Source organism: Macrobrachium rosenbergii, chromosome 48, assembly GCF_040412425.1.
Source record: "Macrobrachium rosenbergii isolate ZJJX-2024 chromosome 48, ASM4041242v1, whole genome shotgun sequence".
Classification (NCBI taxonomy): domain Eukaryota; kingdom Metazoa; phylum Arthropoda; class Malacostraca; order Decapoda; family Palaemonidae; genus Macrobrachium; species Macrobrachium rosenbergii.
In genome coordinates, this window is record NC_089788.1 from 27,081,277 (window position 1) to 27,096,474 (window position 15,198).

The following is a 15,198-nucleotide window of genomic DNA, read 5'->3' on the forward strand; positions in this document are numbered from 1 at the left end:
ACCAAAAACTTACTGCTATTAATACAATATCCAGAAAACTAGCTAACATTCTCTCTTGGTGAGTCTTAAAAAATAAAACAAGGCCCAGTGACCCATCCAAATTTGGTGATACTCAGTTAACAGAGTTGGAAAAAAAAAAAAAAACTAAAGACATCACTCTAGTTTAATTGTTAATGGACTAAGGGATTCTTCCCCAAAAGACTTATACATCCAGCCAAGATCCGATATCTACATGTACAGTAACAGATACTTGGGGTTAATTCTCAAGTACTATGTTAAGAAAAAAGTTATGAGCTTCAGACTCAATTTTTTCAATTACAATCTTAACTCCATATTGCTAACTTTATAATAATTACAATGAAAAGATTCTTAATACTATAATCTGAATCATAGCAAAGCTCATACCATCATTTAGGATCTTTAGTAGTATAAAAAAAATTGATTAGTATAAATCTTTCTGGGAAGACAGTAAAATTCCCAAACTACTTACATATACAAGGGGCCACATACTGGAAACATGCTTTCGTCAGATCACCCAGAAGAGCAAAAGAACTTTGTCTAACCTCGGGCATGGGGTCCTGTGGGATATTTGGAGCAGTTAGTGCCACACATCACTCCTCACCTACACAACTACTTGGGGTTACAGATTTACATCACCATCTCCTTGAAGGTAAGACACCACAAGCTTGTCTGCACTAATATTTGTCAAGTTAGCTACTGTATACAATGCTGCTTCTTGTACAAGTAACCTTAAAAACTTGTGAACCAATTTCCTGGGTTCCAAGATGGCTACCATTAACATTTTTGGGTAACAGACTATATAACAATCATTTTAAAAAACCTGCAACTGCCTGTAAAAGACTTGGCAGCACCTAAGAAGGTAATATCTAGAAAAGTCAAAATACATAAATAAATGCAAAAAAAAAAATTTCACATTTCTTTCAACTTCATTTACAAACTTCAAACAGACATCATCACACTACATATTAAGTGACCTCACTACTTGTGCACAATAAGCAATATCCTCTCTGAAGCTAAACATGAACGAAACATTTATAAACAAAAAAAATCATATTTATCAATATCTGTCAGAATTTTTACTGAAAACGTAGTGCATTTCCAAACATGATACTCAATTTCATAAATCTTAGTGGAAAAGAAAAAAATTTTTCCACTATTTTTGGGCCAGAAATTTAAATCAAATGTCTTGTATTCGGGAAATTACAATGGCTGCATTTATGTTCATGCATACGGCTTGTGGACATTCAATGCTCCATGATGATTCATTTCCCATTTCCCACAACTATGAAAGAAAAAACTTTTGGCAAAAATTTTAAAAAGTGCCAGTTAGTGACAAAATTTAAGCCAACAACTTGAAATATTTACAGCCCACTATTTTATAACTAAATTTATGAAATGACTCAGGGCTTTGAAATTGAGAAGAAAAATGTTAAAACTAATCTAGCTGACCTTCAATTCTGAGAGCCTAATGAAATTTCATGGCAAAACTGATTTTTGTACGAGTGTAAATTGCAGCAAAAACTCACTAATGATACTCCATGCAACTACAGTAATCCCTAAATTTTCCTGATCACCCAAATCCGATACATCTGGACCATGGCCCCAAGATATATGATATACAGTACATAAACTCTGTAAAAAAATTCCAAAAAACCAACCCCCCCTTGGTTGGCAACGCTCCTTGACCTTAAAAAATGTAGATAACACTGCCTACACTCAGACTGACTGAGAAAGGGTTTTGGGGAGGCCTCAAGTTTTCATGGTGGAGGGGGAGTCGGATGGCTGGGCACCATCAAAGAGGAAGGGGGTATGGTTGTGCAGAAGTACCTAAGAAGGGGTTGGTTTGGATGGTTTGGAAAGTGGGTAGAGCTAGGGGGCAGTTTCTCTGGCTGGGAGAGGTAGGAATGCAGTGTTGGATGGTTGAAGAGGACTAGGTAGACCTAACTTGATAGAGCTTGTTTGGTTTTATGTTTTTATGTTTATGATACAGTAATTCACATTTTATTCAAGGATATGTACAGTACTGAGATACAGTATACAGAAAGAAAGAGAGAGAGAACAATAACCGAGGTATGTATGTTGACATTGATGTCTAAGTACAGTAATACACACAGAGAGAGAGAGAGAGAGAGAGAGAGAGAGAGAGAGAGAGAGAGAGAGAGAGAGAGAGAGAGAGAGAGAGAGAGAGAGAGAGAGAGAGAGGAAATATCAACAGTAATAAAATATTCTCTTGTATACTGTTGTGTGTGTGATAATCATACTCAGTCACCTAAACATATAATGAAAGATGGTAGAGTAAATAAAAAAAATTTGCATTTTAAATATTTTTACAATGATTCAAGACAAAATATCAACAGTGATAAAATAATCTTGTGTACTGTTATGATATGTACGATAATCATACAGTCAAATAAACTTGTAATGAAATACGGTACAGTAAATCAAGCACAGCAAAAACAAATGGCAACACGATACAGTAATGTGTTAAGAAAAAACTCACAAGATACAGAGGGAAAGAGTTAGAGGAGCTAGCTAGCTTTCGCGAATGCTATTGGCTTAACATGTCATGGAATGTCACATTATTTATCTCTTGTTATTGACAGATATGGATACGTCATCAGTTTAGGAGTGAATCGTAGAAGGTGCGTGGGTGGACAAGTATTACATCATTGTTGTTTTTATATTCTGAATAGCTGACAGACATAGTGTTATAAACATATCGTATGCTAATTGGCTACATCCACAAAGTGTCAGTGCACTCAGTAACAAAGACCGTTTTCCCTCTTCATGCTTGATCAACTGCGTGTTTGAACTGTTTTTGAGTGGACTGCATTTGAACTTAAGGAGCATGTGGCATTCTTAGCAGTGCCTGCAGCATTGCAGATCATGTTTGTGCTGTGTGTTGTGCTGCTGATTGTGTGTAAGGGCCCACCTTGTCCTAAGAGGACAAGGAAGGTGTTGACCTTAAAAATTGGAAATTGTTGAGAGGATGGAGCAAGGCTGAACCCAGTCACACATAATGGAAGAGTACGACACTGCCCAGTCATATTAAGCAAGAAAGTCAGCATACACAGGTGAATATGAGTAAAAAGTATTTTTAAGGTGTTATTAGAATTATTTTGATTAGTGTAAATTATCTTACTGTGTTGCACATAAGAGAAAAAGGGATTTACTTTTTTGTGAACAATACGATGTATTTTCCAGTAAATGAAAAAGTGTAGCCTACTGAACTACGTGTTGCGTACGAGAGAAAAGGAGGAGGTTAGTTTTCTTGTTTTTAAGTTTAATTTACATAGTTCATTTTGTTACAAATATGGGAAAATAAGATAGATAATCAACTTTGCATAAAGTTTTCAGTGATGGTTGTTGTTTATAGGCATATTTAGTGTTTACAGCTGCAAATGAAAAATGTGTGGCCTAGCTAACTACGTGTCAAGTAGTACGAGAGAAAAAGGGGGTTGCTTTTTTGTTTTTTAGTGTATTTATGGAGTTTACTTCGTTACAAATATGGGAAAATAAGGTATAATGGTTGTTGTTTATAAGAATATTAAGCGTTCACCACTACTAACTATGTTATGTGAGAAGGGTAGGGAGCTGCTCTTGCTCACCTCTAGATATTTTTACTAGCCATTGTCCAGATTTTCACATTATCCAACAGGCCCTTGGCTCTACTATTCCAGATAATTGAGGGATTACTACTAAAATCCATACGTAACATGCTAGCAAATACCTAGGCAAACCATGAATCTCTTTTTTTTTTACCTGTTAAGCTACATTTTTATGTAATTGTAAGGTTCCAACAGTTCTAACTTCAGTGAACTCCTCAGATACACAATTTCTCATAGAACAATGTACAAATGACCAACAGGGGCTTTACTGGCAAAACTTTGAGTCTACGACATTCATAACTTTCAAGTTATGTCCTGTCCATATACACTCACAGCATTTTTGTCTCCTTAGCCCTTTTCTAATGTCATTTATGTCTACCTACTCTTTCCCCAGTGAAACTGTACACTTTGTCATTTTCCTAATCTTGTCCTTATAATCATTTTTTTTTCTTTGCTACCTTTATTATTTACTCCAAATTTCACTAACATTACTTTACCCTAAGATATGCTTCATATTTTGTTGGATGTATCAACTTTCAAGATTGTAATGCCAAATATTTTTAGTAGACATAGGAAAGTTTAATTCCTTCAGCTTTTATAACTCTGATGAATATCCTAGGTAAATTATCAACTATTATCACCTACCACTTATTAGCAAATTAGGAAGACATTGTCATACACAAAAATGTTGGCAAGGCATATATCTGTCAAGCTTTGTTATTCTTCTACTGTCCATGTCATAATACTCTCTGTTGCTTTTCTTTAATGTACATTACCTGCTTCATATTTTACTTAATGGTAATTCAATTGAACTGGACAATACTGAAGGTATTTACAAAGCTGAAAAAAGGAAGATTGATGCCTTAAATGATGTAATAGTTTAAAATACAAGACATGAAGCCAATATCTAGTAAAGTTACAGCAACGATGCACCATACTGTTGGGGTGGAATTACATAATCTTAAGATGTGACTGAAGAGGGGCCCAGTCAGTTCTGAAACTAGCATATCTTTAGTATTTTCATAAGAATGGTAATTCTTCAAAATTATTCAAAAGTTTTAGGTTCCAGATATTTTCCCGCACTTACAAAAGAGGTTAAAACAGGTACAGTGCATCCATATTCAATGTTAACAAGAGATGTAAAAATGGCCATGCCCACAACATAATGTAACCCCAAAATATTGAACTGACAGCATTTGGACCAAAATATTGACTTTAGTATTTGGAAAACCTTAAAAATAAAAATGCACAATGCACTGGTGCTCAGTATTACATATCAGAGATTAACTGGAAAAATAAATTGCCAAATAGTTAAAAAGCATGTTACAGTACTTCCCTTCAACCAGGCACAAAACAGGGATGAACTCACTCCACAGATCAAAATTCCCTTCCAAAGCACTTTTTAAATAGCAAACACTAAGTTAAAAACAGGATTACCTATTTTGTTTAAAATTCACTGCCAGAAAGATGTTTAGGTATTACTTTCAAAATTCAGTTTATTGATCAAACTATTCTGAAAATTTTACACGAAACACAACAAAATTTTATTAAAATTAAAAATGAACACACTGTATCCAAAATGCCTTAACAAACTGCAACTAAATTCATTAAACAATAATTTCATGTATTTATGTGGTTCCACCTAAGCAATACAAACAAGTACAAATACTTTAACTAAAGGTTGTCAGAAACTATAAGGAAGGCTACCCTCCAACATAAAAATACACAGAAAATGTCCATTTGGGCTAGTTTTCAACAGTTTCTTGCAGGATAAAATAAAATCACTTAACCTTCCCTAAAAATTCCTGAATAGACATCACACTAGTGGGAAAGCCCACCCTAAGCAGTTTCACTACCAATACAAGCATTCTGTCAGTATTCATACCATATTCACAAGTACCTCTCCCACAATCATATCTATATCCATATCTCTATATTACATTTTATTCATCTTGTACAACTACAGGAGAGCATTTCCCAACACTACATCAGAAAAAACATACAATAGCTATAACACTTACCTGCATAGCTTGATAAAGAAGTTGCATTATATTGGACTGCTGCACCAGCTGTCCTATGTGTCCATTCAAACCCTCCGCTAAACCCGAAAGTAAATCTAATGACACAATCATGAAGTCCTTATCCGCTGCTTCAAACTGCTCGGGATTTTGCGCATGAGCCTGCAATATTAAATCAATAGTTTGTCTGGACCTTGTCTTCCTGGTAAGTCATATAACAACCTCAATTTGGTTTTTTCCTAGATATTGGTATTTTTACCATCAGGACTGCAAAAGTAAATTTGATTTTCACTAATGGCATAGGATAAAATTTTAACAGAGCCAGACTATTATTTTGGCAACTTGAAATATGAGTAAATTTTGTAAAAGTTCACTAAACCATCCATTATGAAAATGTCCACATCTAACAATATTCTACTGTTATCAACCTCTCCTTAATATCGACCACAAACTACCATCAACCTCTTACCTGACTAATAACTTCAGAAAAAATTAATGACATTTAAACATTACATATTAGCATTACCATTGTCTGATTTAGAGTCTGCTCCACCAGCGATACACATCGCTGATATACTGGCCCACAATATGGCAAGAATCCCGACTGCAGAGCTGTGGCCACACTTGATAAACACTGTTCCATAGAAAAACAAGTATGGAATGTCATTATATTTAAAAAAAAAAAGGACATGGGTATACACAACTTCAAAGGTAATCCCTACAGAGCCTAATTTTCAATTATAAAACCGTCAATTATAAAAACATCTAATCAAGAATGATCTTTCTCTTGATTGCAAACCTATTAAAACTGGTTCAACTTTTAAATAAATAAAACAACCATCATGTGTACTTCAGACAATCACTTACTTCTAATAGAGGAAAAAGGTCTTTGTCTTCATCCTTCAAAACATTCCACTTTTCTATTAAAGGGGGCATGAGCATTTGAATGTAGTCATCTTTGTTTAGGTAGTTCCCAACAGAATCAGCAAGAGTACCAATTGCATCATATAGTATTAACAAATTTTTTGCCTGTAAGATAATAGTAAACTTCATTAATGCTATATAATTCTTTTACTTTCAAACACCACATCAAACTAAACACTTGATTACTATGATTTCTTTCCAAGAAAGTGGTAACAAAAATTAGGACCCTTTGCCATACATGGAAAAAAAAATGGTGTCAAATAAGAAATATCATGAAAAACAGAAATGTCAATGACAGCCATAAACTATAGATTTATCAAATCTTCAGAAACACTTGCAATAAAATAGAATAAAAAACAACCCCAGCAATACCAATGCCATTAAACATACCTGATACTTTCTGAATGCAAACACCAAGGTCTTTAAAATATCGGCAAGATAAGGTACCAACTCTGTACATGCCTCTTCTTCAAGTGTGGCAAAGGCAGAGCAGGCAGCTTCTTGAACTCTCTTGTTACTATCTAGCACGCACTTTAGAAGCTGTAAAAATATATATAACTAAAATAAGTTTCATGTTAACCCACAAATAAAAGTAACTGAAATACTTAACCCCCTCATAATACACAAAATCTCAAACTCTCATCATAACCCCATTACGGAAACCATTAAACCATGTTTAATACTTCACATTATACAGGTAGTGCTCGAGTTACGATAATTCGACTTACAATAATTCGCTTTTACGATGGGATTAGCAATTAATATCGATACGACAATATTTTGAAAATACGTATTTTTAAATTTCGCGGGCGACTGGGGCAGGCAACAACGTACAATCAGGCAGCGTACGGTGTACGATACGTTGGCCCGAGAGGCTGGAATAGGTACATTAATTCAATGAGCTGACCTCACTTGCTCTCGTTGTGTCGGAAGTTAAAATAGGTCAGTGTTCCATTGCAATTTTTGTGCGTTTGTAAATACAGGTAGTGCACGAGTGACGATAATTCGTCTTACGATAATTCGAGTTTACGATGGAATTAGCAATTAATACCGGTACGACAATATTTAGAAAATATTTTTAAATTTCGAGCGGGCACAGGCAACAGCGTACACTACAATTGCCGTAGAATCAGGCAGCAAGAGAGACCAACTTACAATAGACCCACTTCTTTTTCTCCATCTCTTTATTCCATCTTCTAGTTAAAAAAGTAAGAGAATAATAAGAGCATTGTTAGTAACCTTATACTCTTGTGAAAATGTACAGCCATAAACAACCGAACGAGACTCTGTTGTTTTGTTAATAACCGAATCGGATAACAACTGTTTTGCTTGTATTTCAACCATCGTACGGTTAAACAATTATCGTAGTTATGTTAAAAATGACGTTAAGTACTGATACGTTTTTACACTACCCTTATCCGCTTTGGAGAAAAGATCGGCAAGGAAATATACTGCTGCAGTAAATTTAAGCTGCAAGTTGTAGCTGACGCTGAGAAAAGAATGTTCAAGCTGCTAATGACTATAAATTATTGTACATTGGCAACATGGATGAAACTCGACCGCAAATAAAATTGGAAAGTATTTTAATCAAAACTACTGGACATGAAAGAACACATATTACTGCTGTTTTCACACTGATAAAAGATACATGCGAAAAGCTCGTAGTATGATGATGAAATCAGGAGAAAATAGCGAACGGAATCTTGATATTTTTTGTTTACACAAAACAAACGGCCAGCCGCCAACGTCATCTACTAACAAAAAAAATGGCTAAAATAATTTCACAACGAGACATATTTAAGTTATATTTCGACATAAAAACACTTCATATAACAAAAAATACATATGTCCCTTATAAATAAAGTATCTAGAGATTCATTTACGCTAACTAGAAGCAAGAAATGCCCTCTGAACCGAGTTAAATGCATCGAAATAAAGACCGCGTTATCGATTCCGAAACCAAAACATTTGATCGCTATGATTAGAATTCATAATGCAATATAAGAATATTTACGATTGGATACAGTGTAGTAAAGCATAACTTTTTAAAAGATCCATGGAAAAGATGCACATTCGTTATTTTGATGTTTGTATAATACGGCGGTGTTATGTGAAAATAGAATACAGTATAATGTAGGCTAGGCTACTGTATACGATATACGAAAGTGCAGGCCAGGCCTTGTTTGTTATTCAATTTCTCTTTATATTGACTTATCATGTCAGTCTGCATTGAACCTGCAGAATTAGCTGACACTAATAATTACTCTACCATATATGTATAAAGTATACTGTGTAGTGTAGGCTAGGCTACCATATATGTATAGATGGTACTGATTACCCTAGTGTAGGCTAGGCCATATTCGAGTTATGATTTTTTCAACAAACGATGGGTTTTTTGGAACCTAACCCCATCATAAGTAGGGGAATACCTGTATATGTAACACTGCCAATGGCAAAAAAGGTTTAACACAAAAACCATGAACATGACTACATGATATAACAAGAACTGAGGAGCAACTGAACACAGAGTTTTATTTTGTGTCTTAATTAGAGTATATGTTACAAAAAATATTTAGAAACTTTATTTCTGTTAGAATTAGTAGTTTTACTTATTCTTACCTAGTGTTTTTCTTGTTTTCCTTAAATAGTGTATACAATAACTTTTATCAGAAATGTTTTTTCTTGTAAGCAAAGAAACTAAATCTATTAAATTTTCATACATGACAACTCAGTAAGCAAAACAAGCACCTAGGCTAAAAATCACATTCATATAATATCTATGTTCTTTCTCACGAAACTAAGATTAACTGGGACTTCCAAAGTTTGAATATTCGTTTGAAAATGACTAAGACTCAAAATAAGCAACAATATCAACAGCATGCTAAAATGTACCTACCTCATACATAAGAGGTTTGAGGTAGGTGTGATCTGGAAGAATGACGGCCCAATGGCAATAACGTGAAAGGGTCCAGCAAGTTATGGATCGAACCAAAGCCTTTTTATCCTGAAGACAGTTTATCAAGTAAGGAATAAGTTCTGGTAGGTGCTGGGTCATTCCATTCATGCAACCCTCAGCAATTGCTCCAAGTGCTAGAATACCTGCATATAAAAAATAAAAACTTAGAAAATTGTTTTTGGTCTTAATCATGTGAATCACAAGAATAAACTATCATCCATGACTACAGGGACCAAATAATAAATAAAATTAGGACTCTCAACATTAACAACTACACAACTCCTTGCACTTACCACTCTCTCTAATTTCCCATTCTTGGTGAAACAGGGTTTCTTTTAGGATAGGAAGGATAACGGGTAACATTTCTTCTCTGAAGACATTTGCCAATACATCTAAAGCAGCTGCTGAGCACTGTTCAAAAGAAACTAAGTTTCAGTAAGGAGGTATAAATCTTAATCATTTTCTATAAGCTATCATGCTGTTATCAATAATTTCTAATGACGATTCCTGGCAAAATGTAGTTGAAACAATACCTTTCTCAAGTTCCAGTCAGACAATGAAGAGTCGTCATCTAGCCCATCATCTGATTCATCATCTTGAAATTCTTCACCACAAGTTCCTCCATTCTCCATGGGTTCATGCCGAATTGTATGTCTCGATTTATGGAAACGTGGCTTGATATCTTCACTACGATCAGGTACACTTTCGTCTTCTTCAACATCACCCTATGTCAAACCAATAAACAGATTAGTATCAGGAAGAGTCACTTGATTTTCACTTACCGTACACTAAACAATTTAATAAACTTCCTCGATATGATCACAGAACAAGGTGTTTCAGGTTTAAATAGAAAAGAGGAAAAAAAGTTGAACTTACCTTCAATAATATAATATCTATTTCAGAATATTTCATGCCTCTCACTAAAATGGGTATTAATTTTGGCAGGTGTGGTTTAAGAGCTTCCTTACAAATAGGGTGTTCCGCTAACGACAACCAAAACTCGCACGCTTCCAGGGCTACATTTTCATCAGGGTCCTGAAAGGATCATAGCACGTAAGATCAAGATAATGTACTGCTGAATGCACAGAGCTATTGGGGTTCAAGAGAATGTATGTCACTTTTACAATTCTGGTCATTAATTGATATGCTAAGAACATTAAAATTACAAAAAAAAATAAAATAACAAAACCATAACACTTGGTAAACCCAGCCTTTGGTGAACGAATAGTGGACCTTTACCTGCGTTCTAATCATCATATATTCTATAATGTTGTGCATGTGGGGAATGAGGGAAGATATATGAGCATCAAGCAACATGACCAAGGCTCGACAAACATTTTTCCGTACATCCGGGTCATCATCCATAGCTAGATGGAACAAATTCTGTAAAATAAAGAGAACTAATCAGTATTTCCACAAACATTCTTTGAGTAACTTTCTTGGGCTTATCACATTTCATTTGAATTTTCCCATTTTACAAACTTACTTCTATTCTGTCCATAATTTCCACCATGATGATCCTATAAATCAAATAGGATTAATGACCTTGAGTGCCCCCAAGATCAAACTTTGTTGAAATCAAAACCTCACAAATTCACTGAACTACTAATGCTAGCAGTCTTTTTAGTTTTCCAAACACTACCCCTAAAAGGCAATGATCTTAGGTTCATACAAATTTTCACAGATACACATAAGCGAATTCCACCAGTCCATGCAGGAAGATTTAATATCAACAGGTGATGTCTCACTACCTGCATAAAATTCAAACCACTTATTTCTCTTCCAGTGCTCCACCTCTCAATGTTCTTAATTCAAAAGTTAATTTAGATAAAACAGTAGTCTACAAAAGCACAAGCACAACAACTAATTTGTGACTACTCATACTGGGCTCCAAACTGAAGTGCCAAGAAATCCCTTCTTCAGGCCCCATGATAAGGCAACAGTGTGAGAGAGAGAGTGTGTGTGTGTGTGTGTCTGTGTGTGTGTAGACACACATCATGCACTGCTGATGTGGCCATCACATCAGGTGACCAACATGTTCTGACAAAACCACATCACTTGGGATATTTCTCCCACACCGCTTACAAATGTTAATAATTTCATTAACCCAAGAATTAACAAGTAAACTTGCAAAATAACCAGATCGGGATTAACAGCCTCAGATTTTCCCACAGAAGGGGAGGATAAGAACCTAAACATGTGGTGACAAGACATTACTAATCTCCTCCATTCAGAAAAGCAAAGAGTGGAGTCTCTGCATATTTCTCAACAGCTGTTCTTTGAACAAATCTTAACCAATGTCTTGTGCCTCCCCTACCCCCACCATTTCTCTTGAGAATTAACTTACAACTGGTCAACAGGACTGGACATGAGGAGACATATGCAGTAACACCCATTACACAACCCATCCAGGCACCTATATTTATGTAATCTGATAATATCATGAGGCATAGATTCTGTGTATTGTGTTGATATAATCAAGTACTATACAGTAAAAATATTACCTTACAATTAATATGGTTAAAACTAATTACCTAAACAATTAACTTGTGGGTGTGTGTGTGTGTGTGTGTGTGTTTAAATTTCCTACATGCCATTATGTTTTAACTTATTTTACAAATTTTTCATAATGACTGCATCCTAATTAACAAAAGTCCTTAAATACTTAAACCCTTCACACACAAAACAAGCATTAGTGACTCCATTATCAAACAAATACACATTACATAATGTAGAAGAACAAAACAAACCGGAATACACCAATACACCAACGTCATTCATTACATTCCTCACGACTGGTTGACAGCTGCTGCAGGCCCTTTAAATGGACCTTTAAATGGAGTTCAACCACCCCATCCCCAAAAGCATTCAGTGGCCCCTTCTCCCTCAACGAAGTACACAGTTACGTTTAGCACGTCCCGACGCGTTCTGGGACAACTCCGCCCACTTCTCGCTGCCAACCAATCTTCCCCTATCCTAATAGTGGGAACCTGTGCCCACACTCCTGCCACAGCCACTGATCTGCGCTACTATACCCCATGTGTAACATCTTTGAAGAACAACCGGCTCAATCAAGGTGCCGAACACACCTGCGTTTGGTGTGGGTGGGTAAGGGAAGGTTTCAACTTGCTAACGCAAGTAGTCCGTCCTGAGGTCAGTCATACATACGGAGAAAGTGGCTAGGTTTCCTCGGAGAGGAAATCACCAGCCAACGATTACTGGGAAGAATTCGAAAGAAATATTGATGAGAAGTCATCACCGCAATTGTGCAAAAGTAGAACACCTCCTGAAATTCGTCTACAGAGATCACATCCATTGCCAGATGAGTTATAAAGACCTGTGTCTGACAACCTAATTACACTTTATACTAAAGTGATTGTGTATGTGAGCGCTCTCTCTCTCTCTCTCTCTCTCTCTCTCTCTCTCTCTCTCTCTCTCTCTCTCTGTCTGCAGTGAACACCGACATTTTCGAGAAATCTTCAACCCGTTGAGTCTGCACTTTGCAACGCAATGATCTCGTGATTTTGAAAGCTGTATCATGCATACCGCAAATTTCTACAACCCACTCAAGCAACCCCTACGCGCGCTTTCATGTTCAGCAGCCGTAAGTGCATAGCTTGGTGGTTAGTTTAATATTTCCTTAATAATAAGTGCATACCCTGGCGGTTAGTTTAATATTTCCTTAAGAAAAAACATTTCTCATATTGTCAAAATGGGCGAAAATGTTTCCACATATGAAACTGAATAATGCTACAGCATGGTACACAAACGAGAGAGAGAGAGAGAGAGAGAGAGAGAGAGAGAGAGAGAGAGAGAGAGAGAGAGAGAGAGAGAGAGAGAAGCATTTTCCTTACACCAAAAGCTCTTACCTATTGTATATAATAAAAGTAGGTAAACAAGCAGAAAATATAGATCATCCTTTAACAACAGCAACCACAAAATAGCCAAAAGATGATACGAGAGAGAGAGAAAGAATAAAATACGGAATGTCACGCCACCCCCTTCCGCAATATTACAAGTTAACGGTACCGCGTCATGAAAGATTACTAGTCAAGGTCATTCCTCCTCCCCTACCCCTCCGCCCCCACCACAACCCTACCTCCCCCCAACACACACACACACACACACACAGTCTCTACCGTTGTCCACGGTATGGATTTTTATAACACTGATAAGTGGTCATATAAATGGGGTGCATTTTGTTAGGCGAAAATTAAATGACATATTAAATTTACCACAAATATATATCAACAGTTTTAATACTACAAATACATCAACAGTTTTAATACTACAAATATATGTCAACAGTTTTAATACAGTCATTATCAAAAGTATTAAAAATCAACTATTATTATTTCAAGTACTAAAACTCAATGATTAGCCATTAGAAAACTGAATAGCTAACACAAATACAAAAATATAAATTACATCTTAATCTTAAGTCTCACAGATTTACGTAAACCAAACTGAAAGCTTCGAAAGGCTTGAAGTTCAAAGGCTGAAGTTGAACCATGCGCTGCGCCAAAGCACAGATTAACTTCAGCTGCCGTACATGTCCTAGCCAGCTCCTCGGACAACTCACTCTGAAAACGCTTCGCGGCGTCAACAGGGTTCTTTAAGAAGCATCGCGCTTCCCTTTACCCAAGACGACTACGATACCGGAAGGTTGTTTGTCCCCCCTCCCCTCCCAAAAAAAAAACCCACACACACACACACACTTTAGAGATAACAAGAATAAACAGCACTGTTGTGACGCCCACCATCTCCCGCGAGAACAGTCCATGGTTATCGCCTGATATAGCGAAGCGATAACCGACGGTCAGACTAAAGCCAAAAATTTCTACTCGTACATTCTGACGACGTTACTCAATTCGTTTTGTTACGTCAGCCGATAACTTTTGTTTTAAAGCTCCCAAAACAGTATCGCAGTTTTGTTTTGTTACCGAATGGCATTGTATTAGCTTCAATAATGCACTTTTGTTTTGTTGGTATGGTACTTGACTGCATTGTTTTATGATATTTCACGATACATGTTTTAACAAACACTAAAACTATTCGTTTGGTTACAAGCTAAACTTCAGCACACCTAACGAATACTTTGGTTCACGAATTTCATACTTTAAATGGTGGAAAAACTGTTCATCAAATAATCACACCGAGCGCTGTAATTATGAGCTCTAACGTTTCCTTTCAAAGCGTAAACCACTTGACCAAATTTTTGTCACACAAGGCAGGTAGCAGTCATCCAGGGAGTCGTTTCTACACTAAATTATCGAAAATAATTTACTTCGCTGCTTTCTTGTATTTACGGCCTCGGTATCACTAAAAATTATTTTCAAAATTCTATTATGTAATAACTTCCTACGAAAGTTATGGTCTTATTGTCTCCTTCAACAAATGCCTAAGTAACTAATAATAATTATTAATATTATTATTATTAATAATACCTCTCTATAGGCCTAGGATTACCTTTGGGCAGTTGGTCAGCTCGACTTATTGCTATACACTATACAGTAACTACAACAAAAAGGAATCCCCTTTTGTTCGCCTTCACAGATACGTTTGCTTATAATATTTGTCTTACAACCACAGGCCTATAATGTGAAGGGCAACCGTTCATAATGAGCCAAAAATTAAAAACTCGCCAATCAGCTACCAAAGTGGAGTTTGG

The 15,198-nt window shown here is 36.0% G+C and overlaps 1 protein-coding gene across 2 annotated transcripts in view; it reads right to left on the minus strand.

Annotated features, from left to right (window-relative positions):
* The window catches only part of Tnpo (transportin 1), a 71,862-nt gene that overhangs the window by 27,322 nt on the left and 29,342 nt on the right, over nucleotides 1–15,198 (minus strand). For both annotated transcript variants that reach the window (XM_067091507.1, XM_067091509.1), the window contains 10 exons: nucleotides 10,767–10,910; nucleotides 10,404–10,562; nucleotides 10,061–10,252; nucleotides 9,821–9,938; nucleotides 9,468–9,670; nucleotides 6,962–7,111; nucleotides 6,515–6,676; nucleotides 6,174–6,281; nucleotides 5,651–5,809; nucleotides 491–578 (listed from right to left, as the gene is read on the minus strand). In XM_067091507.1, the coding sequence (XP_066947608.1) occupies nucleotides 491–578; nucleotides 5,651–5,809; nucleotides 6,174–6,281; nucleotides 6,515–6,676; nucleotides 6,962–7,111; nucleotides 9,468–9,670; nucleotides 9,821–9,938; nucleotides 10,061–10,252; nucleotides 10,404–10,562; nucleotides 10,767–10,910 (1,483 nt within the window). The remainder of the gene's footprint in view (nucleotides 1–490; nucleotides 579–5,650; nucleotides 5,810–6,173; nucleotides 6,282–6,514; nucleotides 6,677–6,961; nucleotides 7,112–9,467; nucleotides 9,671–9,820; nucleotides 9,939–10,060; nucleotides 10,253–10,403; nucleotides 10,563–10,766; nucleotides 10,911–15,198) is intronic.